Here is a 27,503-nt window from a genome sequence, read left to right as displayed (position 1 = left end):
AAGCAATTAATTATACTATTTTGTATAATTTATTCTTTATTTTAGTTGTTAGTCTTATTTCCAAACCAGGCTCCTTGATATCAAAGATCCTGTCTGAACCCTAGCTAGGTGACTCAGTTGGTCGGAGCATCATGCCGTACACCAGAGGTTGTAAGTTCCAGCCTCAGTCAGGGCACATATCTAGGTTGCGGGTTTGACCCCCAGCCAGGGTGCATACAAAAGGCAACCAATCGATGTTTCTCTCACATTGATGTTTCTCTCTCTCTCTGTCTCTCTCTTTTCCCCTCTCTCTAAAATCAATAAATATATCCTTGGTAAAGATTTTTTTTTAAAAAAGATTATGACTTACGCAGCACTTTTAGTACCTACCACAGGGCTACATAAAGATACATACTTAGGACTTCTGGTTAAGATGGTAGTGCAGATAAACACAGTACTCGTCTCCTTTCAAAATCACATCAAAATTGCAACTACACTATAGAACAAACATCATTAAGAACTGCATGAAATTGAGCTGAATGGAAGGCCCACCAACTATGGAATTTAAAGGAAGCAAAACACATACAGACTGGTAGGAGAAGCAGAGATGTGGAATGGGCTGGTCCCATATCCATGTGTGGAGCTTAAAAATTGGGAGGAGATCTCAGCTGCAGACATGCCCCCTGAGGAGCAAGAGGTCCCAGCTACATACCAGGCCATCCAGCCCAGGGTTCCAGTGCCAGGAAGAGAAGTCCCCATAACTTCTGGCTGAGAAAACCAGCAGAGATTGAGCATGACGAAGATGGAGGCTTCAGGAGTCTCAGGCAATTCCTCTTAAAGGACCAGCATGGACTTACATGGAGTCACTCCCTCTGAACCACAGCACAAGCGGAGCAGCTTGAAAGGCAGCAGAGCCATATGGGGAGGAACTGAATTATTTGGCATGAGAGTGAGAACTAGAGGAGCAGTTTGCCACAAGACAGAAGTGCCAGCAAAAGCCATTGTTCCTTTACTAAGCCCTCCCCTCACACAGCCAGCAGGTGCCATATCTGAGACTCAATCAACCTGGCTCACAGTTTGCCCCACCCTGGTGATTCCCTGAGGCAATGCTCTACAAAACTTGCAGGCCCACCCAAACTGTTTCCAGTGGTTTTTCTATACAAATGGCTTCTGTTAGCTCATGCTTCAGATTTTCCTAAATTCTCTCAAAGAAGTAGCATCTAGCCTCAGCAAGCCCTGTACCTTTCATTCAGTGGCCCCAGGCCTGGCACTATGGGCAGACAGCTTTGGTTCACATCCTGGTCTTACCTGGGCACCTCCAAACCCAGCAAAAGTAGCAGCCATCTGCTTATTGCTTTGTAGCTTTGTGCCAGGTGGCCCCAGGCAGAACTCAGGTCTCAAGTGGTGGCTGACCTTGACCTGCACCTCCTTGGAGATCCCAAAGCCAGGGCACCCAGTGGACAGCTTTAGACCACACCAAAACACTACCACCCGACCACTTCATAAGTGACACATTCAAGGGACTGACTGAGCAGGTGCCAGAGCCCTGCTGAAATAAATCTGCTCTGTGGGGTGGGCTCCTGCAAAGCTGATCCTCCATGGCAGTCAGAGATTGGTGGGCAGTGGTCACAGCCAGTTCTGGCAGCTAACTAGCCTGGGTAAACCCCTCCCATTGACCTGCCAACAGCAATCAAGGCTCAACAACAAGAGGAGGGTGTACTCAGGCCACACAATGGATACACCTCAAGTACCCAGCTTGGGTGATAGGGGAGGCTGTGCCACTTGACACTATAGGACATCTACTACATTAGGCCACACTAAAAAGACATGGAGTCAAAGCAGCTCTACCTAATACATAGAAACAAACACAGGGAGGCTGCCAAAATGAGGAGACAAAGCAACATAGCTCAAATGAAAGAACAGACCAAAACTCTAGAAAAAGATCTAAATGAAATTGAGATGAGCAATCTATCAATGCAGAGTTCAAAACACGAGGTATGAGGATGCTCAAGGAACTTAGTGAGGACTTCAGGAGCATAAAAAAAGCTCCAGTCAGAAACAAAGGGTACATGAACTGAAATAAAGAACAATTTACAGGGAAACCACAGTAGAGCAGATGAAGCCAAGAATCAAATCAGTGATTTGGAATATAAGGAAGAAAAAACAACCAATCAAACAAGAAGATAAGAGAATCCAAAAAAAAAAAAAAAACCTCTGGGACAACTTCAAGTGTTGCACCATTTATATCACAAGGTTGCCAGGAGAAGAGAAAGAGCAAGAAATTGGAAATCTGTTTGAAAGAATAATGACAGAAAAGTTCTCTAATTTTGTGAGGGAAATAGACATACAAGTACAGGAAGCACAGAGAGTCCCAAACAAGTTGGACCCAAAGAGGACCACACCAAGACACATCATAATTAAAATGGCAAAGGTTAAAGATAAAGAATCTTAAAAGCAATAAGAGACAAGAAGTTAATTACCTACAGCATAGTTCCCATAAGACCCTTAGCTGATTTCTCAACAGAAACTTTGCAGACAAGAAGGGACTGGCAAGAAGTATTCAAAGTGATGAAAAGCAGGGACCTACAGCCAAGATTGCTCTACCCAGCAAAGCTATCATTTAAAATGGAAGGGCAGATAAAGAGCTTCCCAGATAACGTCAAGTTAAAGGAGTTCATCATTACCAAACCATTATTATATGAAATGTTAAAGGGACTTAAGAAAAAGAAGATCAAAACTGTGAACAATAAATTGGCAATAAGTACATATCTATCAACAATTGAATCTAAAAAGGAAGCAAGAATACAGGCACAATCATGGATACAGAGAGCATTTTGATGGTTGCCAGATGGGAGGGGAGTGTGGAGGGATGTGTGAATAGGTGAAGGAATTAAGAACCACAAATAAGTAGTTACAGAATAGCCATGGAGATGTAAAGTACAGTATAGGAAATGGGGTAGCCAAAGAACTTACATGCATAACTCATGGACATGAACAATGGTGGTGGGATTGCCTGAGGGAGGGGGGGGTTGCTGGGTGGAGGGGGCAAAAGGGGAAATATTGGGACAACTGTAATCACTTAATCAATAAAATATAATTAAAAGAAAAATAAGTAATGAAGTACATGCACTGACTGGTGTTACTCAGTGGGTTGGGCATCGACCCACAAACCAATAGGTGGCCAGTTCAATTCCCAGCCAGGGCACATGCCTGGGTTTCAGGCCAGGTCCCCAGTTGCAGGTGTACGAGAGGCAACCAATCAATGTTTCTCTCACACATCAATGTTTCTCTCCCTCTCTTTATCCCTCCCTTCCCCTCTCTCTAAAAATAAATTTTAAAAATATTTTTTTAAAAAGTAATGAAGTACAGATACACATGCTATAACATTGAAGAACCTTGAAAACACAGTAAGTGAAATAATTCAGTCACAAAAGACCAAATACTGTATTGCTCCATTTATAGAAAAAGTCCTGGCTAGACAAACCCATAGACACACATTATAGATTAGAGGTTGTCTAGGACTGGGAAGGGGAAGAAATGGAGAGTATCTCTGAACAGATGCAAGATTTCTTTTGGAGGTGATGAAAAGGTTCTAAAATTCATTGTGGTGATGGGTACACAACTCTGTGAAATACTAAAAATCACTGAACTGTACACCTGAAATGAGCCAATTATATGGTTTGTGATTATATCTAAATAAAGCTATTATATGTAAAAAGATAAAGAGAGATTTAGAATAAACTTTACTCTCCCCTATCCATGTGTGCAATCACCAAAGTAGAAGAATTAGCCCAAAGTAAACATTCCCAAAAGTGTCCCACAACCTCAAGACAATTTCCAAATTAAATGACAGGCCCTCATTTAAACACCATAAAAATATCCCAAAGAAAAGCACCCCTGAAGGCTTATATTTAACTTGAGTTCCCCACTACCAGGTAGTTTATTACTATACTGCAAAGGTAAGGAAAAGAGAACTATTATTTAGTGACTAAGTGCTATGCAGCCAGGACCTTAAATATGTTATTTTGTTTACTATTCACAACACTGGGAGGTGGGTTTTGTTATTCTCCTTTAATAGATGAGAAAACTGAAGCCTGGAGAGGTCACACATTAAATATTAAACTTAAGCATATATTTTTCCATTGTTTTCTAAAACTATTTTCCCTCGATTTCTTTGTATTTAGCAAGAGTCATTTTTTACTTATATGTTAATTTAAATATCATCAAAAGCTATCAAACAAAAGTATTTTTTCAAAATTTTAAGGAGTTTATTTACTTACTTTTAGAGAGAAGGGAAGGGAGGGAGAGAGAGGGAGAGAAATATCAATATGTGAGAGATACATTAACTGGTTGCCTATCACACACTCTCAACTGAGGACCTGGCCCCCAACCCAGCTGTATGCCCTGACTGGGATGCCAGTGCTCAACCCACCGAGCTACACCACCCAGGGCTGAAAAAAAATTATTTGTATACCAACCTGAGTATCCGGTAGGTCAGCCATTGAGTTTCTGTTGATATTTCCAATGTCCATGAAGATTTTCTCAATTGCTTCAGGTATGTCAGGTGAATTATCTCTTTTCACCAGGAGTTGGACAGTTTCTGAAATAACAATGGTGAAAGTACTGTGAGCTATCACCATTGGCTACAAGTAGCAAATCACTTTAAAATCTGTCCCTATATATTTGGTCAAATGAATATAACATGAAGAAACTGTGAACGATCCTCAGAGTAAAACCAAACTAAAGAAAAAGTTTCTTTTAGCTAAAGGTAGAGTATAATTTTCAAATAAAATCTATATTCTCTGGGAGTCATTTGTTTATAACTATCATCACTTTCATTCTCAATAAGTAAAATGCATTACCTTCACAAACAATGTTATTATAGGTCATCTTAAAATTATAAAATAGAAATAAATAATGTCTGCAAAACTAGAAAATGTAGAAATTCTGAAGGGAGAGTTAGATGCGTGCCCTGTAAAACTGAAATACTTATTAATATTTGCAAGCATTTGGTGGACATAGCTAACTTATCCTGTCTCTGAAGTCTCGACCTAATGCTGTGGAAAAAAAAATGACATGTCCAATTAGTGACAACATTAGCCAGCTACTGAATCTGTACAAATGACGTCACCATTCTCTAAACAGTCTGAGCTCAACATTCTATAGTGTTGAATCTTACTCAGACATGGAATTCCTTAAATGAAAGCATGATATAGAATTATAATTGATACCTTTCATATTATCAAAATTGAGGGTTTTCCAAACTCATGTAACAGAAATGTTCACAACCTAGATGTCTGTAATTTTTGAAATATATCTGAGCATCAACTAGCAAGATGTTAATGTTCATAAATTCATAAAAATACTATAAGAGCAACTTCTGAAAGCTATTTTAAGTTGCTATTTAACCTGCTAGAGTTAACAATAAATCTAAGTGAAAATTTTTCAGTTAAACATCAAAAAATACATTCACATAAAGATTTCACAAAACAAATTATGTTCAAATATACTCAAAAATGTTTTACAGCTCATGGAATCTTTATTACCCATGAGCAGCAGTATTAGGGAAAACATACCACCAACAACCTATACACCTCAAGTGATAAGACATATACAAAAAGAAAAATCTGTAGCTTCCTTACCCCATAACTTTGTGAAAAGACATACTATATCTTGATTCTTCTAAGATTAGCTAAGCAGTAGGCTGAAAGGCATATATATTACAGCCCTTGCTCAAAACACAGGGTGGAACAAAAAGTAGGTTTACAGTTGTTCGTATAGAAAATAATACAATAATTAATAAATAACACAGGAATAAATTGTTTCATGTACTCACAATTATAAACTTACTTTTGCCCCATCCTGTATCGATAATAGAATTAAGAAAGTTTAGAATGGGGAAAATACTTGTAAATCATCTGCCTGGTAAGGGGATAATATCCAAAATATATACTAAGAACGCATACGACTCAATAGCAAAATTTTTAAAAATCCAACTTAAAAAATGAGCAGAGGATCTCTCTAGACATTTTTCCAAAGAAGAAATACAGAAGGCCAACAGGTACATGAAAGGATGCTCAACATTACTAATCATCAGAGAAATGCAAATCAAAACAAGATCTCACCTCACACTGATTAGAATGACTATTACCAAAAAGATGAGAAATAACACAAATGTGGGAGAGAATGTGGAGCAAAGGGAACCCTTGTGCACTGTCAATGAGCACAGTCACTATGGAAAACAGTATGGAGCTTCCTCAAAAAAGTAAGAATAGAGTTACATATGACCCAGCAACTCTTCTTCTGGGTATCTACCTAAAAATTTTGAAAACATTTATTCATCAAGATAGATGCTCCCCTATGTTCACTGCAGCATTATTCATGGTAGCCAAGACATGGAATCAACCTAAGTGCCCTTCAACTGGATAAAGAAGATGTGGTATACTCTTTCTATATATAATGGAATACAACTCAGACATAAGAAAATATGAAATAGTTTCATTTGTGACAACATGGATGACTCTTAAGACTATCATACTAACCAAAATAAGTCAAATGGAAAAGGACAAGAACCATATGATTTCACCCATATGTAGGATATAAAAGTGAAAGCAATAAATAAACAAACAAAACAAAGAAACTCATAGATATGGACAAAAGTATGGTAGTTACCAAAGGGGTAGGGGAATGGGGAGAGGGTGAAGAGCATAAAGGGGGCCAAAGATATGGCAACAGAAGAAGGCTATATTTTCAGTGGTGAGCACACAATGTAATATACACATGTTATATATTACAAGATTGTACACTTGAAACTTAAATCATGTACTAACCAATGTCACCCCAATAAATTTAATTATAAAAGAAATGTGGTGAATATATCTAACAGGATATTATTCAGCCATAAAAAAGTGAAATCTTGCCATTTGTGAGAATATAATGGACCTTAAAGGTTACGCTAGTGAAATGAGTCAGAGAAAGACAAATACTGTATGATCTCAATTACATGTGGAATCTTAAAACAAGTAAATAAACACCAACTCATAGAGACAGAGAATAGATTGATTATAGCCAGGGGCCAGGGTTAGGTGATAGACAAGATGGGTAAAGGGAATCTAAGGTACAAACCTCCAGGAATAAAATAAATAATTCATTGGATGTAATGTACAAAATGGCAACTATAGTTAATACTGTACTGTATATTTGAAAGTTGCTAAGAAAGTAAATCTTAAAAAGTTCTCATGGCAAGAAAAAAAAACTTTGTAAACATGTATGGTGATGGATGTTAACTAGACTTGGTATGGTGATCATTTCACAATATATGCAAATATCAAATCATTATGTTGTACACCTGAAAGTGATGTAATGTTGCATGTCAATTACACACCTCAATTTTAAGAAATTAGGAAAGCTTTGAAATGTTTTTTGAAACCCAACTATTATGTTAAAAAAAGATGTCTGAAAATGATTTTGAAAAGAAAACATATATAAATATTTAATTTGAGTTGCTTCAAAAAATTCCAAAAATAGTTTAGTAGAATACCAATTATAACTTGTGGTCACATAGTATGAGACTGTGAAGACATTAATTTTGATTTGTGCATGTTCTCTTAGTGTTTAATATAATTCATTCTTTGTCAAAATAATTCCAGGAGTTTCAAAACATATTTTCAATGTCATTTACTTGAGCAATTTGATTGACACCAGCTGAGGCAATGACAGCACTGCAGATCTTTAGGGTAAAATGCAGTCAGCAAAGCTGGGTAACTAGTACAGATCACATAGCTAAATGGTTGAGTTACACTATGCAGGAGACTTGTTTCTGGGAGAAGCTAAGAAAGGAGTTTCTATAAATACAGCCTGTTCTTGAGATTTGGAGATAACATGCTATATTAAGGTTATATCAAGCAAGGTTGTACATTCCGAAAGAAAATGATCAAATCATCTTCCTGGCTACTGAAATGAACTATGATTTACAACATGATTTCAGTCAATATAATTTAAATGAGATCCATCCTAGTTAAAACGGGGGGGGGGGGGCAGTCACACCATTAAGACAACTGTGTTAATCAATACCAATTAATTGTGATTAGGCACACAGCATTGTAGATGCAGTATTAATAAAAAAAATAAACATTTTCCCTGTCCTTGAGGAAGTACGCTTCTGCTACAACATGGCAAAAAAAAAAATCTATCAACACTCCTGCCAAGTCTCTCCCTGTGACTTCCATCAGCTCAACCAGTCATTTCAAAGGCCAAAGCAGCTCAAAGACCTACCAGGGTCAATTCAAGATTTGCATTCCAGTCACAACAATTATCTGCAACTTCCTCAGTGAGAAAAGACAATAAAATTAACATTTGCATAGTGGTTTATACTCTCAAAGCTTTTCATACGCATCTTCATTTATCAATCTACTCTGTAAGGGAGATATTTTCATTTTATAAGATATGGAAACTGATATTTAACAAAGAGTAGTGACTTCTCAAAGGTGACATAAAGAAAGTAGCAACTAGGACTTGAACTGATGCTTTCTCATTTGAAACTTATACTATGCAATCGGGAAAAACCTAGAACAAGTGGCATGCACCAGGTGAAGCTAAAAACAAAATAAGTGAACAGGATGAACAGAAATAAACTCATAAATACAGAGAATAGCCCTGGCTGATGTAGCTCAGTGGATTGAGTGTGGGCCTGCGAACCAAAGGGTCACCACTTCGATTCCCAGTCAGGTCACATGCCTGGGTTGCAGGCCAGGTTCCCCAGCTGGGGGTGTGCAAGAGGCAACCACACATTGATGTTTCTCTCCTTCTCTTTCTCCTTCCCTTACCTCTCTCTAAAAATAAATAAATAAAACCTTTTTTTAAAATTCTAAAAATAAAAAAATACGTAGAATATTTTGATGGTTGCCACATGGGAGAGGGGTGGAACAGTTGGGTGAAAAAGTTTAAATGATTAATAGATACAAATTGGTTAGCCTATAGAATAGGCATGGAGATGTATAGTATAGGGAATATAATCAATAATATTCTAATAAGTACGTATGGTGTCAGATGGGTGTGAGATTTACTGGGATGATCACTTAAGTAAAGAAAAAATAATTTTAAAAAAAAGCATCGCAGGTTCGATTCCCAGTCAGGGCACATGCCTGGGTTGTAGGGCATGGCCCCCAGCAACCGCACATTGATGTTTCTCTCTCTCTCTCTTTCTCCTTCCCTTCCCTCTCTAAAAATAAATAAAAATCTTTAAAAAATGTTTAGAAAATAATAAAAAATAAAATAAAGCCTCAATAAGTTAATCATCTTGCCCAAGATCAAAGTTATTGGTAGCACAGCATGAACAGAATCCAAGACAACTGCATTATTTTTGCTCTGGCAGGTGTCTACATTTCTTCTTATAAAAGGTAATTCAACAGTTTTTAAGACTTTATTTATTTATTTCCAGAGAGAGGGGAAGGGAAGGAGAAAGAGGAAACATCAATGTGTGGTTGCATCTCCTGCACCCACTACTGGGGACCTGGCCAGCAACCCAGGCACGTGCCCTGACTGGGAATAGAAACGGTGACCTTTTACTTCTCAGGCCCGCAGTCAATCCACTGAGCCACACCAGGCAGGGCCTCAACACACATTTATTTGATGCCTGCAATCAGGCACATACAGGGTATCTTGCTAGGAATGCTAAGATAAGTGAGGCAGTCTATGCCATCTAGTGGACCACACAGTTCAGGAACTTAAATTTTAAAAACTTGCACTATAATGTAGTAAGTGCTATGAAGACAAGATGCTACAGGAATATAAAGGAAGAACTGAGTAACTCTTCCCATTTGAGACTTGGGATAAAGGGATAATGGATAGGCTTCACTGGGGTCCTATTTGAGGTGGATCTTGAAGGGTAAGTTAGAGATTTGTCAAGCAACATACCAGAGGGAAAAAGCAGAGAGGTGTGGAAAAGCATAGCAGGTTCAAATAACCATAAACAGTTATGTATGACTGGAGAAAAGGGTAAAGTAAGGTTACAGGAAAACACCATTGGAAAGGTACATAGAGGTCAGAGCTTGAAATATATTGTATGATATACTATGAAGGTTAAATTCAGTTAGTTATTCCACCTCTTTATTTCATAAACTGCATCATAGCTACCTAATATGTGCATTCCGGGTGACCCTACCAAGTATCTCAATGAGATTTCTGCACAGGCCATACAGAAACTATGCTATGACTCTGAACTAGGTGACCCCCTCTTGGGATATTTCCTAATAACTCTGCTATTCTTAATCTGAGGATCCCATCATGGCATTTAAAGGCATGGGAAAAAATAGTTCAGGGAGGCTTCCAAATAAAGTTCTTTGAGATTCAGTGAAAGTCTATTTTTTTTTCTTAATCCTCACCTGAGGACACTTCTTCATTGCTTTTTTAGAGAGAGGAAAGAAGAGAAGAAGGGAGAATGAGAAAGACAGATGTGAGAGAGAAGCATCGATTAATTGCCTCCTCTACCCACTATGTGTGAGGACTGGTGATCCCACCCTCGGACTCGGGAACCACATGCACCAGAACAGGAGACTAAACTCACAACTCAGGTATGTGCCCTGACCAGGAATTGAATATGCAACTTTTTGGTTATGAAACCACACTCCAACCAACTGAGCCACACCTGCCAGGGTTGAAAATCTATTATCTTGAGTGAGGTTTTCTACTAAAGGTTTTAGCCTACATTTGCAGTTGAACATGTCAGCCATGTGTGGCTATTTAGCACCTGAAGTATGGTTAGTCCCAATTGAGATGTGTTATCATTGTAAAATACCAGATTTCAAAGATGTAGTAAGAAAAAAGCATGTAAAATATCTCAGTAATTTTTAATAACCATGTTTGTATTATAACTCAAAATATTGGTAATTTTGTATAATTACCAATGTTAAAATAGTATTTTTGATATGTGGGGTTAAAATATAGTAATAAAATTATTATAATTGTTATTATTATTAAAAATAATTGCACCTGTTTCTCTTTAGTTTTAAAATGTGGCTATTAGAAATTATTTATAAATTACAGTTCTGGTGCTCACTTAGGCAGCACATATACTAAAATTGGGACAACACAGATATTAGCACGGGCCCTGAGCAAAGATGACATACAAATTCGTGAAGCATTCTGTTTGTTTCTCTTAAGAACACTTTAGCCCTGGTTGGTGTGGGCTCAGTGGATTAAGCAACAGCCTGCAAACTTAAATGTTGCCAGTTCAATTCTCGGTCAGGACACATCCCTGGATTGCCAGCCAGGTCCCCCCAGTTGAGGGCTTTCAAGAGGAAAATGATCAGTGTTCTCTCTCTCACATCAATCTTTCTCTTCCTCTCTTTCTCCCTCCCTTCCCATCTCTCTCTTAAAAAGAAAGCATTTTTCAAAAGAATTCTTTGACAAAATACATTTGTGGCTCACATTATATTTCTACTGTACAGGGCTGGTCTAGAGCAGGGGTCCCAACCCATTAGGAACTGGGCTGCACAGTAGGAGGTGAGTGGTGGGTGAGCAAGTGAAGCTACATCTGTATTTACAGTCACTCCCCATGCTCGAATTATTGCCTGAGCTCTACCTCCTGTCAGACCAGGGGAGGCATTAGATTCTCATAGGAGCACAAACCCTACTGTGAAGTGCACATGCGAAGGATCTAGGTTGAAGCTCCTTATGAGACCCGAATGCCTGATGATCTGAAGTGGAGCTGAGGCAGCGATGCTAGCACTGGGAAGTGTGACTGCAAATACAGATTATCACTAACAGAGGTTTGACTGCACAGAGATCATAATAAATCAACTGCCAGCAGACTCATATTAAAACCCTATCAGTGAGTAGCAAGTGACAATTAGGCTGTATCTGGTGGCAGACTATAAATACACTCCCAGATCGGTGGAAAAATTGTCTTCCATGAAATCAGTCTCTGATGCCAGTAAGTTTAGGGACCTCTTATCTAGAGTATATATTGTGACTGAATGCTGAAGATTCAATGACACCAATTAGTTAATATCTACCTCCCTAACAGTCATCATAGATTGAAAGGAAAAAGAAAGTGCCTGGCTGGTGTGGCTCAGTGGATTAAGCATTGCTGCAAAGCAAAGGGTTGCTAGTTCAATTCCCAGTCAGGGCACATGCATGGGTGGCAGGCCAGGTCCCCAGTGGGGGCCCATGTGAAAGGCAATGACACTTTGGTTTCTCTCCCTCTCCCTCCCTTCCCCTCTCTCTAAAAATAAATAAATAAAATCTTTTTTAAAAAAAGAAAGTATAAATTGAATATTTTGATAGACCATAAGAGTATTTATATAACAGCAAATACAAAGATATTAGAAATCTAGAAAAAGGAGAATTATCTCCAAATTAACCATAGGAAAGGGGATTCCAAAGCTTAATAAACTGTTGCCATACTTTAAGAAGAAATAGCCCTCATGTTGAGAAGGAAAACTGGGCTAAATTATCTCGATATGATTTTTTTAAAAGATTTTATTTATTTATTTTTTTAGAGGGAGAAGGGAGGGAGATAGAGAGAGAGAGAGAGAGAAACATCAATGTGCAGTTGCTGGGGGTCATGGCCTGCAACCCAGGCATGTGCCCTCACTGGGAATCAAACCTGCGACACTTTGGTTCGAAGCCCATGCTCAATCCACTGAGCTATGCCAGCCAGGGAATTTTTTTTAATTTTAAAAAAATGTATCGCTTTTGGAGAGGGAGAATAATGGAGGGAAAGAGAAACATAGATTTGTTTTCTACTCATTTATGCATTCATTAATTGATTCCTGTATGTGCCCTGACCAGGAATCAAACCTGCAACCTTGGCATATTGGAAACACTCTAACCAACTGAGCCACCTTCACCCATTTTCCTCACCCCCACTGCAAAAATCCTGTAACTATGTGAGGTAATGGATGTGTTCATTAACATTCTTATAGTAATCACTTTATAATATATACATATATAAAATCACTACACCATATACCTTAAATTTACAGAGTGTTACATGTCAATTATATCTCAAAAAAGCTGGGGGTGGGGTGAACAGGAGAGTTGGTAACAGAAGTGCATATACATAGAACCCCAAGAGCCTTTCAAAGAAATAAACCAGAGCCCTGGCTGGTGTGGCTCAGTGGGTTGAGCGCCAGCCTGCAAAGCAAAGGGTTGCTGGTTTGATTCCTGGTCAGGGCATATGCCTGGGTTAGGGGCTGGGTCCCCAGCTGGAGGTGCACGAGAGGCAACTACATGTTGGTGTTTCTCTCCATCTCTTTCTCCCTTCCCTTCCCCTCTCTAAAAATAAATAAATAAAAACTTTAAAAAAACCAGGTTGAGCAAGCATACCCAAACATGCTGCTTAATGGATCGATGCCAATCTGAAGTGAGATTTTTAATGGTATAACATTTTGTCCTTGGCCCTGTCCTATTTAACTGTATTATCAATGATTTGGATGAAGAAGCTGAGAGAGAACAAAGATGTAACCAGGAACAAAAGTTAAATCTCTAGTTGCAGCAATGGGATTAACATAATAAAAAAATCTTAGTCCTGTATTTAAGGCTTTAAAACTAACTGCACCAATATATGCCAGGCAAGATGTAGCTTAACAACAGAATGTATTTTGTAAAAATGAGAGTGTTTTAGAAGCAAAATGGTCAAAATAAGTCATCAGTGTGTTATGAATGTCCTCTTCCAAAAATTTCAATCTTACCTACATCGTCATCTAACAAGAATGATCACTCCCAAATCTGAAGAGAAAGATTATTTTGTGATGATCATAACAAACCTAGAGAACTGTGTTCTGTTCTGGGTACCACACTTTAAGGAATAACATGAAAAGAAAAGAGCATGTTTAGAGAACAGCACACAACATGATGAGGGGACTAGAAACCATGTAATATGAGGAACAGGTAAGCAAACTGAGAATGGTTCATTTGAAGAGGAGACTTTCCAGGGGACATAAGTACCTTTAAATAGTAGAAGGTTTGACATGCAGAAAAAGAGGTACACTTATTTAGCCCCAATGGGTATAACTTAAATCAATTTCTATTCCTTCTTGCCCATGAAACTGATTGGAATTGTTAGTACAAGAAGATGGACGTTATGTCAATTCTCCCTATGAAGAAAAAAAAATGACCTAGGGCCATCACACGTGCCTTTTGTGGTTCATTTTTGTAAAACGTGACTAAAAGTTATGTATACAAAAAAGAAAACTCAAATGGCCAACAAACCTATGAAAATACACCTAACTTCACCCTGGCCAGTGTGACTCAGTGGTTACAGGGGCACTGTCCTGTAACCAAAATGTTGCAGGCCTGATTCCCAGTTAGGGCGAGTAGGATCCTGTCTGGCACATACTGGATGGAGACAACCCATCAACGTTTTTCTCTCATTAATGTTTCTCTCTAAAGCAATGAAAAAATGTCCTTCAGTGAGGATTTAAAAAATTTTAAAAAAGAAAATGTATTCAACTTCAATAGTTATCAGGGAAATAGAAATTAAAACAACATCCATGTAAGATGATAACATCAGGGAAAATAAAACTGGCTGGAGGGTATATGTGAATGCTGTACTATCTTTGCAACTTTTCTGTAAATATAAAATTATTCCAAAATAAAATGTTAATTAAAAACAATGACACCTTTTATATCTGCAAAACTTTTTAAGTGCAACAATACCAAATATTAGCAAGATTATGGGGAAAAAAAGGGAGAATATAAGTTGTTAAAACTACTTTGGACAGCAATTTGGCAATATTTATAAAGTTAAAGACGCTGACAGCTTTGGAACTGACTGTTCCACATTCAGCAGTTCAACCTAAATGTATGCCCTACAGCAGCACTGCTACTATAGGGTAGCCACTAGCCACACACATGTGACCACTGAGTGCTTGAATTGTGGCAAGTCCAAAATGAGATGTGCTTGAAGTACATAGCAGACTTCAAACTTTGTACCAAAAAATGTAAATTCTCACATTAATAACTTTTATATTAATTACATGCTGAAATAATAATATCTTGGATATACTAAGCTAAATAATTTATATTACTAAGATTAATTTCATCTGATTAACCTTTTCAATGTAGTTACTGCAAAATATAAAATTGTGTTTGCACTTTGTTTCAATTGGACAGCACTGACCTAGAGCCTCAGCCCCTAGTGCTCAAGAAATAAATAAATCAACCTAGTGTGTTATAACCAGAATATTTCAACTAAAAAAAGCATAAAATAGAAAATACGATAGTGCACTGCATGTAATACAGGTAAAACTGTTTCATTAAACTTTTGATGCAGTGTATTTCCTTGCCATGGGTGCTGGTCAAAACTATTTGAAAGCTCCCACTAAATTCTCTGAAGCACAATGTCCATTGTTATCTGTAACAGCAATTACTTAAAACACTCATACATCCAATAAGAGAAACTGAATAAATGATTTGTGGTACACTTATATTCAATGTAATGGTACTAATCAGCACTGGAAAGAAATGAATTAGAGCTAAAATATCCATATGGGTAAATATTCAAAAAATATTGTTGAGTGAAAAAAGACAAATCACAGGGGGGAAACATCACATAAAATGATACAGTTCATATAAAACTTTAAAAGATGAAAAACTAATATACGTAATCTTTCAGTTCTTTCAAACATGAAATATCTGAAATACATGGCAAACTGTTAAGATTCAACAAAACTTAGTGATAAGTATACTGGTGATCATTATATTATTCTATATATTTGTCTGTTTCAAATATTTATATAAATACAAGGTCTCAAATACCATACACTTAAAACTCATAATCCCTATTTTATGTTTCTATCTTTAAGATATTATATCCTAAATTAAAATTTAAAGCAGGTGGTAGAGTGCTTTGTTTTTGTTGTTTTAAAATGACAAATGAAGCACTGTTCTGAGGGGCACTGCTCAATGGGTTGAGCATTGTCCAGTGGAGCAAAAGGTCCAAGGTTCATTTCTGGTCAGGACACATGCCTGGGTTGCCTGGCTGGTCCAGTTAGGGTGCATGCAAGATGCAACTTCTCAGTGTATCTTTCACACATCCACATTTTTCTCCCTGTCTGTCTCCTTTCCCCGCTTTCTAAGAATAAAAATAAATAATATCTTTAAAAAATTGACCTAAACTTTTGAAAATCATAGATCTGTAGCCACCCTAGATACAACATAGTTCCTTTTTATAAATATCATAAATTCTCCCATATCTGGCATAGCTGAGGAATCTGGTGTGATTACTCAAATTACTTCTATTTATTAAGAATTCCCATAAATATGCTAAAAAGATTAACAATTTTCAAAAGAATAAAGATACAATAAAATGGACTTAAACCTAAAACTACACAGGATATAATTTATTTTTCACTGATAATTATGGAAAGGACCAGGACCTTGCAGTAAGTTTTAATGTACTTTTAATGCAGTAATTTCTATTTCAGATTAAGCCAATGTTATTTTGCATGCCATAAAAACCTTGAGAAAACAAGCTATGAATTGCGAATTATGTTTCCTTATACTAGTTTATAAAAGCATTCCAGTGTCTTAAACATCTACATTGTTTTTCTGGTACATTAATGAGAAAAGGTGGAGCTCTGGCTACTGCAAAGAGATGAAATTCAGGAAAAAATACATTTAGAAGATCTTTGATACAGCAGCAAATAGTGTGACATTTTCTTTACTACCGTGTAAAGCTATATACCTTCAAAGTCCATGAAACGAAAATCCACTTCCTCCATTTTTCAATCTCTGGATCACACCTATGAAGTAAGAAAATACTTTAATATTACATCCTTTATACTCCTGTTTCTCAATAAATTTCTTTTTGGTCAAATTTTCCCAGTTACTCGCTATTCATAGGGGAAAAAGCTGAGGAAGTTTAAAATCTCAGAAAAAGTAGTTAATAGGAGATAGGAACAGGCTGTCTAGCAAGCGGGCAACCTTAGCCGGCTTGGAGAACATTCTCATCAAATCTTAGCATAATCTGCCCAGCAACGCAGACTATGAGGGCTCATGATACACTGTAATTGGTCTGGCTGGTGCTAATTGCCGCATTCTGATTTGTTCAAAATCCCAAGCCTGACGATTAAAGCATCCAATCACGAACGTTTCTCCAGTCTGCGCGCCAAAATCCCCCGCCTTCGCAGACGCAGTTAGTGCTCCCTCAGCTTCCCGCCAACCAAAGGTCACAAACCGCTCCTGAGAAGACACTAACTGTATGGCTCCGATGGAATTTAGGTCCCTAACATACAAACTACCGTAACTATTACCTCCAGATTTCAGTGGCCCCCAAAAGCACCACACGCATTTTTAAAAGATTCTATTTATTTCCCTGACAACACGGCTCACTTGGTTGAGCTTCGTCCATCCAGACGACCGAACGGTCGCCGGACCCACCCCGACTGGCGCGCTTCACGACACGACCGAACGATATTTCTCTTATTCATCCATATTTTTAACCATATTTTCCCTCTTTAATTTCTCCTCACACTAAATAAAATCTTTTTCTGTCTTCTCAACTCTTAATACTTTTGAATTTCGTGCCCGTTTTACACAGATTTTTTACTTATTTTTTTTTTTTTTAGAGACAAGGGTAGAAAGAAAGAAAGAGAGGGACAGAAACACCGACGTGGAGAGACACCCTGATGGCTGCCTCTCGCAAAATTCCCGATCGTAGACTAAACCCTCAACCCGCGCAAGTTCCCCGACTGGGAATCGAACCGCGGAGCTTTCGCTTTGAGAAACGGCGCCCAACCCCCTGAGCCACACCCGTAGGCGCCTCACGTCCTATCTAAGTCATAAAAAAAAAACATGTCTTTGGCCATCTTCCCTCACCTGAGCGTGAGTCACCTGCGGCAGTCCCCCACAGTTCACAAGAATTGCCTCCGAGCGACTCGAAAAAGCGGTAACTTAAAGGTCAAGTCTCAAGCTCTAAACCACCCGACTCATCCGCACCGATACCACACCCTCCTCTATGCTCCTTACTTCAGTAAATCACTCACCGCCTCACAAGCCGCCTGCACGGTCCGGTGCGAACCCGCCAACTGTGGTCCGCACTGTGGTCCGCGCTGTGGACCGCGCGCGCAACCACCCGGGAATCCTCCTGGATACCAGGGGTTCGCAGCGCGCCTACACACTTGGAAAGCCAATCCCCGGGCAGTGACGTCAAGCAAATGCCACGCCCACTCCCCCATCTAGCCTCAACCGCTCCCGCTAAAACTGGGCGCGCGATTCGCCCCACTGCAGGACTCAAGCCCTGGGAATGCCGTGCACAGAGTCAGGGTGAGAAGCACTCAGAATAAGGAACTATGGCACTTAATACAATTACACGGGGAAGATTGCAGGTGGCCAGGGTAACAGGAGAGAGAACACAGCAGGCTTTCACAAGAAAGAAAATGGACGGAGGGATGGAGGGAAAGGAAATGAAAGGAGGGAAAGGTATAAGCAATGTTGTCCCACTGGTTATTCCAGAGCGGCAAGGTTCAGCCCTGGCTGGTGTGGCTCAGTGGCTTGGTTGTCCTCCCGAAACCAAAAGGTTGCTGGTTCCATTCCGGTCAGGCCACAAGCCTGCTTGTGCGGTTCAGTCTGTTTGAGCGCGTGTGGCAGGCCACTGACCAATGTTTCTCACCCATATCCACATTTCTCTCCCTCTCTTTCTCCCTCCCTTCCCTGCTCTCTAAAAATAAGCAAATAAAGGTATAGACAAATAAATCCTTTTTGTGAAAGGGTAGCAAAGTTTGGAAATATCAGAAGTTAATGTGAGAGAGGAAAAGCAAGTCCAAGACTATCTGTGCGGCCCTGCCCTTCCCGAATCTGTAAGAAACTAACCACTCTTGGACAGACTCACAGGAGGGGCAGGGGTCTCACCCATTCCCACACTAAGGCTTCAGGGATGGGAAAAAAATACATAAGCCAGAATGTCTGTAGCTAAACCTGTGGATGATGCTTGCAACCAAGGAACCAGCCTGTACTGAAATCTCCACTCAGGCAAGTGTTAAGGCACAATGCGTCTGAATTTGGAGAATGACCCTAAATCAAACAATTAACAAGCCTTCCCTCTTCTTCCCTCACAAACCCCCTTTTTAATTGAATGTATTGGGGTGACACTGGTTCCCAAAACCAAACAGGTTTTAGCTATAAAGCTCAATAAACTGCCCTAGCTCATCTGGCTTGGTGGATTCAGCGCTGGCCTGTGAACCAATCAGTCACTGGTAAAATTCCACGTCTAAGACATATTCCTGGGTTGTGGGGCCAGTCCCAAGTACAGGCCACATGAGAGGCAACCACAGTTTGATGTTTCTCTCCCTCTCCTTCTCCCTCCCTTCCCCCTCTCTAAATATAAATAAATAAAATCTTTAAGAAGAAAACCAATAGAGCATCATCTGCACACTGCATCAGGCCCCTATCACCCCAAGAACACCCTCTTTCTGTTCCCATTGCCCAATTCCACCTACCACCACCCCCTTTCCTCTCTCTGGCCACCACCACACTCTTGTCTCTGTCTATGGGTCTCATATATTTATTTTCTTTCATTTACTTATTTTTTCGCTTGTCCCTTCACCTTGTTTCATCCAGTCTTTAAGCCTGAGGCACCTCAGTCAAGCCATAGTTGGAGATGACTAACAGGATGAAGAAGAGAGATTGTAACTTCAGTTCTGAGAACCAACAGAGTTCCCTCCTGACCCCAAGAGTCTCTGAGACCGTCACTATTTATCCTGGAAAAGTCGGGGTTTCTGAACATAATTTCTCTTCCCTCTTCAAAGTTTTCCGCCCCTCGATCTCATACTACAGTGAAGAAAAAAGGAAAAACAGAGAAAGTCCTTCATTTAATCCCCTCTCTTTTACACCGGACAATATGGTACTCATTTCTACTGGGAAAGGGCAATGGAGCACCCCATAGCTGCCTGACACTCCATGCACCACATACTGTGTGATCTGGTGCTAGCTCCTGAAGAGTCTCAGAGATCAATGTCCTCACCTGCAAAGTGGGAATAAGAGTACTTCTAGGCTTCTGGTTCAATGGAATACTGCACATAAAGCGTCCAGAACAGTGGCTGACATACAGCAGATACTTAACACTCATTAGTTCCCACCATCATTTCCTGGTTTAGAAACTCTGATAACCCAACTTCCGTCTTCCCTCCCAAGCCCATTGGTTCATGGATGAACAGGTAATTGAACCAGGCAATAATTAAAGATTTATTTATTTTCATTTTACTTTTTTTAGAGAGAAGGGAAGGAGGAAATGAGGGTGAGAAACATCGACGTGGGAGAGAATCACTGTCTGCCTCTCAAAAAACCCCTGACCGCGGATGGAAATCGCAACCCAGGCATATTCCCCAAGTGGGAATCGAACCGCGGAGTGTTCCCTTCATGAGATGGCGCCCAACCCCCTGAGCCACACACGTAGGCGCCACTAGTCTTATCTAAGTTAAAAAAAAAAAAAAAAAAAAGTCTTTGGCCATCTTCGTTCACCTGAACGTGAGTCACCTGCAGCACTCCCCCAGTTCACAAGCACTGCCTCTGAGCAACTCCAAAACGTGGTAACCTAACAGCGAAGTCTCAAGCTCTAAACCACCCGACTCATCCGCACGGATACCACACCCTCCTCTACGCTCCTTACTTCAGTAAATCACTCACCGCTGCACAAGCCACCTTCAGGGTCGGTCACCGCCAACTGTGGTCCCTGCGTGAGCAGCCGCCCAGGAATCCTGCTGGACACCAGGGGTTCTACCAGGGGTTCACAGCGCGCCTAGACCTTGGAAAGCCCCTCCCCAGGCAGTGACGTCAAGCAAATGCCACGCCCACTCCCCCATCTAGCCTCAACCGCTCCCGCTAAAACTGGGCGCGCGATTCGCCCCACTGCAGGACTCAAGTCCTGGGAATGCCGTGCACAGAGTCAGGGTGAGAAGCACTCAGAATAAGGAACTATGGCACTTAATGCAATTATATGGGGAAGACTGCAGGCGGCCAGGGTAACAGGAGAGAGAACACAGCAGGCTTTCACAAGAAAGAAAATGGACGGAGGGATGGAGGGAAAGGAAATGAAAGGAGGGAAAGGTATAAGCAATGTTGTCCCACTGGTTATTCCAGAGCGGCAAGGTTCAGCCCTGGCTGGTGTGGCTCAGTGGCTTGGTTGTCCTCCCGAAACCAAAAGGTTGCTGGTTCCATTCCGGTCAGGCCACAAGCCTGCTGTGCGGTTCAGTCTGTTTGAGCGCATGTGGCAGGCCACTGACCAATGTTTCTCGCCCATATCCACATTTCTCTCCCTCTCTTTCTCCCTCCCTTCCCTGCTCTCTAAAAATAAGCAAATAAAGGTATAGACAAATAAATCCTTTTTAAGAAACGGTAGCAAATTTTGCAAATATCAAAAGGTAAGGAGAGAGAAGAAAACCAAGTCCAAGACTGTTTGTGCTGCCCTGTCCCTGCCAAGTATATAGGAAACAAAGGACTCAGAGAGGCTCGCAGTAGGGGCAGGTGTCTCACCCATTTCCAGACTAAGGCTTCAGGGATGGGAAAGAAATACGTGAGTCAGCATGTCTGTACCTAAACCTGTGGGTGATGCTTGCAACCAAGGAACCAGCCTGTACTGAAATCTCCACTCAGACAAGTGTTAAGGCACGGATGCCTCCAAATTTGAAGAATGACCCGAAATTGAACAATTAGCAAGCCTTCCCACTTTTTCCCTCACAAATCCCTTTTTTAATTCAATGTATTGGTGTGACACTGGTTCCCAATCCCAGACGGATTTTAAGTAGAAACTCCAGTAAGGCATCGTCTGCACACTGCATTGTGTTTTACCACACCAAAGAACACTCTCTTTCTCTCCCCATTGCCCAGTTTCACGTATCCCCAATCCCCCTTCCTCTGACCATAAACAGACTCTTCTCTCTATGTATTTCATATATTTTTGTTAGTTTAGTTTAGTTTTTACTTATCCCTTCAGCTTGTTTCCTCTAGCCTTTTAAGCCTCAGGCACCTCAGTCAAGCTGTATGTGAAGATGGCTAACAGGATGAAGCAGAGAGATTGTTCCCTGGTTAGTGGGGCTCAATGGATTCAGCACTGGCCTGTGAACCAAAGAGTCTCCGGCTAGACTGCCATTTAGGGCACATGCTTGAGTTGCAAGCCAGGTTTCACAGCAAGGTGAGAGAGACACACACACATAGATGTTTCCCTCCCTCTCTTTCTCCCTCCCTTCCTGTCTAAAATAAATAAGACTTTTTAAAAACACCAAGAGAGATAGCAACTTCAGTTTTGGGAACAAACAGATTTCCCTCCTGACCCTGAGAGTCTCAGAAACAGTCACTATTTATCGTGGAGAAGTCGGGGTTCCTAAACATAATTCCTCTTCCCTCTTCAAAATATTTTGCTCCTCAATTGCATAGTACTGCGAAGAAAAAAGGAAAATCAGAGAAAGTCCTGCATTTAACCCCCCTTCTTTTGCACCTGACAATATGGTATTCATTTCTACTGGGAAAGGGCAATGGAGCACCCCATAGCTGCCACATGCACCACATACTGTGTGATCTGGTGCTAGCTCCTGAAGAGTCTCAGCAGATCAATGTCCTCACCTGCAAAGTGGGAATAAAAGTACTTCTAGGCTTCTGATTCAATGGAATACTGCACATAAAGCGTCCAGAACAGTGGCTGACATACAGCAGATACTAAACAAGCATTAGTTCCCACCATCATTTCCTGGTTTGCAAACTCTGATAACCCAACTTCCGTCTTCCCCCCCAGGCCCATTGGTTCGTGGATGAACAGGTAATTGAACCAGGCAATAATTAAAGATTTATTTGTTTCCATTTTACATTTTTTTTAAAAGAAAAGAGAAGTGAGGGAAAAAAACGAGGGAGAGAAACAAGAACGTGAGAGAGAAACACTAATGGCTGCCTCTTGCAAAATAGCCAACAGTGGACAGAACCTGCAATCCAGGCATGTGCCCAGACTGGGAATCGAACCGGAGAGCTTTGGCTTGGTGGGAAGGCACCCAACCCACTGAGCCACACCAGTCAGCACCTCAAGTCTTACCTAAGTTAAAAAAAAATAAAATTAAAAAAAAAAACCCTGTCTTTGGCCATCTTCTTCTCCTGAGAATGAGTCACCTCCAGCAGTTCCCCAGTTCCAAAGCATTGCCTGGGGGACTCTAAAAAGTGATAATGTAATGGCCAGGTCTGGGGCTAGTTATAAACCACCTGACTCACGCTTGCGGGTACCGGACCCTCCTCCACCCTTCCTTCTTTAGTAAATCACTCACCGCCACACAAGCCACCGTCACGGAGTCCTCTCCAACTTTCGACAGCACACACAAGGACCCTGGAATCCTCCTGGATACCAGGGGTCACTGCACACTTAGAGGCTGGGAAAGTTCCTCCCAGGTACAGGGATGTCAATCAAATGCCACGCCCACTTGCCCTTTAGTCACTGGTGCACTGGCTGAACCTTAGGGCGCTGTCTGGCGCAATCCAGTCCTTAACCCTAGGAACGTGGTGCAGAGGGTCAGGGTGAGAAGCACTCAGAGTAAGGAACTATGGTGCTTCAAACAATTACAGGGGGGAGATTGCAGTCAACCAGGGTAAAAGGAGAGAACACAGCAGGCTTCCAAAAGAAAGAAAATGGACGGAGGGATGGAGGGAAAGGAAATGAAGGGAGGAAAAGGTATAAGCAGTGTTGCCCACTGGTTATTCGAGAGCGGCAAGGTTCAGCCCTGGCTGCCGTGCCTCAGTGGCTTGATTGCCCTCCCAAAACGAAAAGGTTGCGGGTTCCATTCCGGTCAGGCCACAAGCCTGCTTTGCTGTTCGGTCCGGTTGGTCACGTGTGGCAGGCCACTGACCAATGTTTCTTGCCCATATCGACGCTTTCTCCCTCTCTTTCTCCATCCCTTCCCCCTCCCTAAAAATAAACAAATAAAACCTTTTAATGGACTGGTAGCAAAGTTTGGAAATATCCGAAGTTAATGTGAGAGAGGAAAACCAAGTCCAAGACTACGTGTGCTGCCCTGCCCTTGCTGAATCTATAGGAAACGAATGATTCTTGGACAGACTCACAGTAGAGGCAGGGGTCTCACCCATTCCCAGACTAAGGCTTCAGGGATGGGAAAGAAATACGTAAGCCAGAATGTCTGTAGCTAAACCTGTGGGTGATGCTTGCAACCAAGGAACCAGCCTGTACTGAAATCTCCACTCAGGCAAGTGTTAAGGCACAATGCCTCTGAATTTGGAGAATGACCCTAAATCAAACAATTAACAAGCCTTCCCTGTTCTTCCCTTACAAACCCCCTTTTTAATTGAATGTATTGGGGTGACACTGGTTCCCAAAACCAGACCGGTTTTAACTAAAAAGCTCAATGAAGTGCCCTAGCTCATCTGGCTTCGTGGATTCAGCGCTGGCCTGTGAACCAATCAGTCACTGGTAAGATTCCACGTCTAAGACATATTCCTGGGTTGTGGGGCCAGTCCCAAGTACAGGCCACATGAGAGGCAACCACAGTTTGATGTTTCTCTCCCTCTCTTTCTCCCTACCTTCCCCCTGTCTAAAATAAATTTTAAAAGTGTTTTAAAAGAAGAAATGAAGACAAGTAGCAACTTCAGTTCTGGGAACCAACGGAGTTCCCTGCTGACCCTGAGAGTCTCAGAAACAGTCACTATTTATTGGGAAAAGTCGGGGTTTCTAAACATAATTCCTCTTCCCTCTTCAAAATATTTTGCTCCTCAATTGCATAGTACTGGGAAGAAAAAAAGAAAATCAGAAAAAGTCCTGCATTTAACCCCCCTTCTTTTGCACCTGACAATATGGTACTCATTTCTACTGGGAAAGGGCAATGGAGCACCCCGTAGCTGCCTGACACTCCATGCACCACATACTGTGTGATCTGGTGCTAGCTCCTGAAGAGTCTCAGCAGATCAATGTCCTCACCTGCAAAGTGGGAATAAAAGTAGTTCTAGGCTTCTGATTCAATAGAATACTGCACATAAAGCGTCCAGAACAGTGGCTGACATACAGCAGATACTAAACAAGCATTAGTTCCCATCATCATTTCCTGGTTTAGAAACTCTGATAACCCAACTTCCGTCTTCCCTCCCAGGCCCATTGGTTCGTAGATGAACAGGTAATTGAACCAGGCAATAATTAAAGGTTTATTTATTTTCATTTTACTTTTTTTTTAAAGAAAAGAGAAGTGAGGGAGAAAACGAGGGACAGAAACAAGAACGTGAGAGAGAAACTCTAATGGCTGCCTGTTGCAAAATAGCCAACAGTGGACAGAACCTGCAATCCAGGCATGGGCCCAGACTGGGAATCGAACCGGAGAGCTTTGGCTTGGTGGGAAGGCACCCAACCCACTGAGCCACACCAGTCAGCACCTCAAGTCTTACCTAAGTTTAAAAAAAATAAAATTAAAAAAAAACCCTGTCTTTGGCCATCTTCTTCTCCTGAGAATGAGTCACCTCCAGCAGTTCCCCAGTTCCAAAGCATTGCCTGGGGGACTCTAAAAAGTGATAATGTAATGGCCAGGTCTGGGGCTAGTTATAAACCACCTGACTCACGCTCACGGGTACCGGACCCTCCTCCACCCTTCCTTCTTTAGTAAGTCACTTACCGCCACACAAGCCACCGTCACGGAGTCCTCTCCAACTTTCGACAGCACACACAAGGACCCTGGAATCCTCCTGGATACCAGGGGTCACTGCACACTTAGAGGCTTGGAAAGTTCCTCCCAGGTACAGGGATGTCAATCAAATGCCACGCCCACTTGCCCTTTAGTCACTGGTGCACTGGCTGAACCTTAGGGCGCTGTCTGGCGCAATCCAGTCCTTAATCCTAGGAACGTGGTGCAGAGGGTCAGGGTGAGAAGCACTCAGAGTAAGGAACTATGGCGCTTCAAACAATTACAGGGGGGAGATTGCAGTCAACCAGGGTAAAAGGAGAGAACACAGCAGGCTTCCAAAAGAAAGAAAATGGACGGAGGGATGGAGGGAAAGGAAATGAAGGGAGGAAAAGGTATAAGCAGTGTTGCCCACTGGTTATTCAAGAGCGGCAAGGTTCAGCCCTGGCTGCCGTGCCTCAGTGGCTTGATTGCCCTCCCGAAACGAAAAGGTTGCGGGTTCCATTCCGGTCAGGCCACAAGCCTGCTTTGCTGTTCGGTCCGGTTGGTCACGTGTGGCAGGCCACTGACCAATGTTTCTTGCCCATATCGACGTTTCCTCCCTCTCTTTCTCCATCCCTTCCCCCTCCCTAAAAATAAACAAATAAAACCTTTTAATGGACTGGTAGCAAAGTTTGGAAATATCAGAAGTTAATGTGAGGAGAAAACCAAGTTCAAGACTATGTGTGCTGCCCTGCCCTTGCTGAATCTATAGGAAATGAACGACTCTGGGACAGGCTCAGAGGAGGGGCAGGAGTCTCACCCATTCCCAGACTAAGGCTTCAGGGATGGGAAAGAAATACGTAAGCCAGAATGTCTGTAGCTAAACCTGTGGGTGATGCTTGCAACCAAGGAACCAGCCTGTACTGAAATCTCCACTCAGGCAAGTGTTAAGGCACAATGCCTCTGAATTTGGAGAATGACCCTAAATTGAACAATTAACAAGCCTTCCCTCTTCTTCCCTTACAAACTCCCTTTTTAATTGAATGTAGTTGGGTGACACTGGTTCCCAAAACCAGACAGGTTTTTAGTAATAAACCCAATAAACCATCATCTGCGCACTGCATCATGCTCCCATCACCCCAAAGAATCTCTGTTTCTGTCTCCGTTGCCCAATTCCACCTACCCCCATCCCCCTTTCCTCTGGCCATCACCATACTCTTGTCTGTCTGTGTGTCTTATTTTTTTTTTCATTTGTTGTTTTTACTTAGTACTTTGACCTTGTTTCATCCAGTCTTTTAAGCCTTAGGCACCTCAGCTAAAATGTGCCCTGACCGGTAATCATACTGGTCACCTTTAGGATTGTAAAATGAATTCCAACCAAGTGATCCACACCAGTCAGGGGAGAGCATTCATTAGACCCCACTTTTCAAGCCATCATGGTCCTTTTCATGCATCTTAGAGCTCTAGTGATTAATAATGTCTGTAGTAGAATGGATATTATATATCCAAGATTATAATAGTCAGACAGAAATCAAATGACTGCGTTGATTAATGCTGATTTAAATGTCACCCCCAAGTCGGGGTTACTGAATCAACACTACTACATTGAGAAGTCCAGTGAATAAATGCGAATATGCAGAAGAGGTGAACACACTAACGCTGTATGGATATTTGCAATGTTTTTGTTTTTTTTTATCTCAATGCCCTCCCTAAATATTATAATAAGTGAGAATGAACGAGACCAGAAAAAAACGTAAAAGAGGACAGAAGATGAAAGACAATAATAAAAGAAGCAGGTGCATATCGAGGAGGACATGCAAGAATGACTAGTACAATGCCATTAAGTGGCACTCAACATGCTGGAGATTATTTCCTCTAACCCTCACATAAACTACAAATGTCCTGCTCCTTCCCTTTAATAAATTGATGCAGAAATGGTGAAATACATAG

At 41.1% G+C, this 27,503-nt stretch overlaps 1 protein-coding gene and 1 non-coding gene across 2 annotated transcripts in view; one reads left to right on the top strand and one right to left on the bottom strand.

Annotated features, from left to right (window-relative positions):
• TEX11 (testis expressed 11) overlaps positions 1-16,782 on the bottom strand; it is a 125,598-nt gene extending 108,816 nt beyond the window's left edge. The window contains exons 1-2 of the mRNA XM_028523075.2: positions 16,670-16,782; positions 4,458-4,579 (exon numbers count right to left, since the gene is read on the bottom strand). Coding sequence (XP_028378876.1) covers positions 4,458-4,579; positions 16,670-16,706 — 159 coding nt within the window. The 5' untranslated portion in view covers positions 16,707-16,782. The remainder of the gene's footprint in view (positions 1-4,457; positions 4,580-16,669) is intronic.
• On the top strand, positions 11,028-11,131 carry LOC114505837. The gene has a single exon (XR_003685302.1). It is a non-coding gene; the product is annotated as a U6 spliceosomal RNA (small nuclear RNA).
• Positions 16,783-27,503: the final 10,721 nt, after the last annotated feature.

The sequence above is a fragment of the Phyllostomus discolor genome, chromosome X (assembly GCF_004126475.2).
Source record: "Phyllostomus discolor isolate MPI-MPIP mPhyDis1 chromosome X, mPhyDis1.pri.v3, whole genome shotgun sequence".
NCBI lineage: Eukaryota > Metazoa > Chordata > Mammalia > Chiroptera > Phyllostomidae > Phyllostomus > Phyllostomus discolor.
This window is presented reverse-complemented; position numbering and strand designations above follow the sequence as displayed.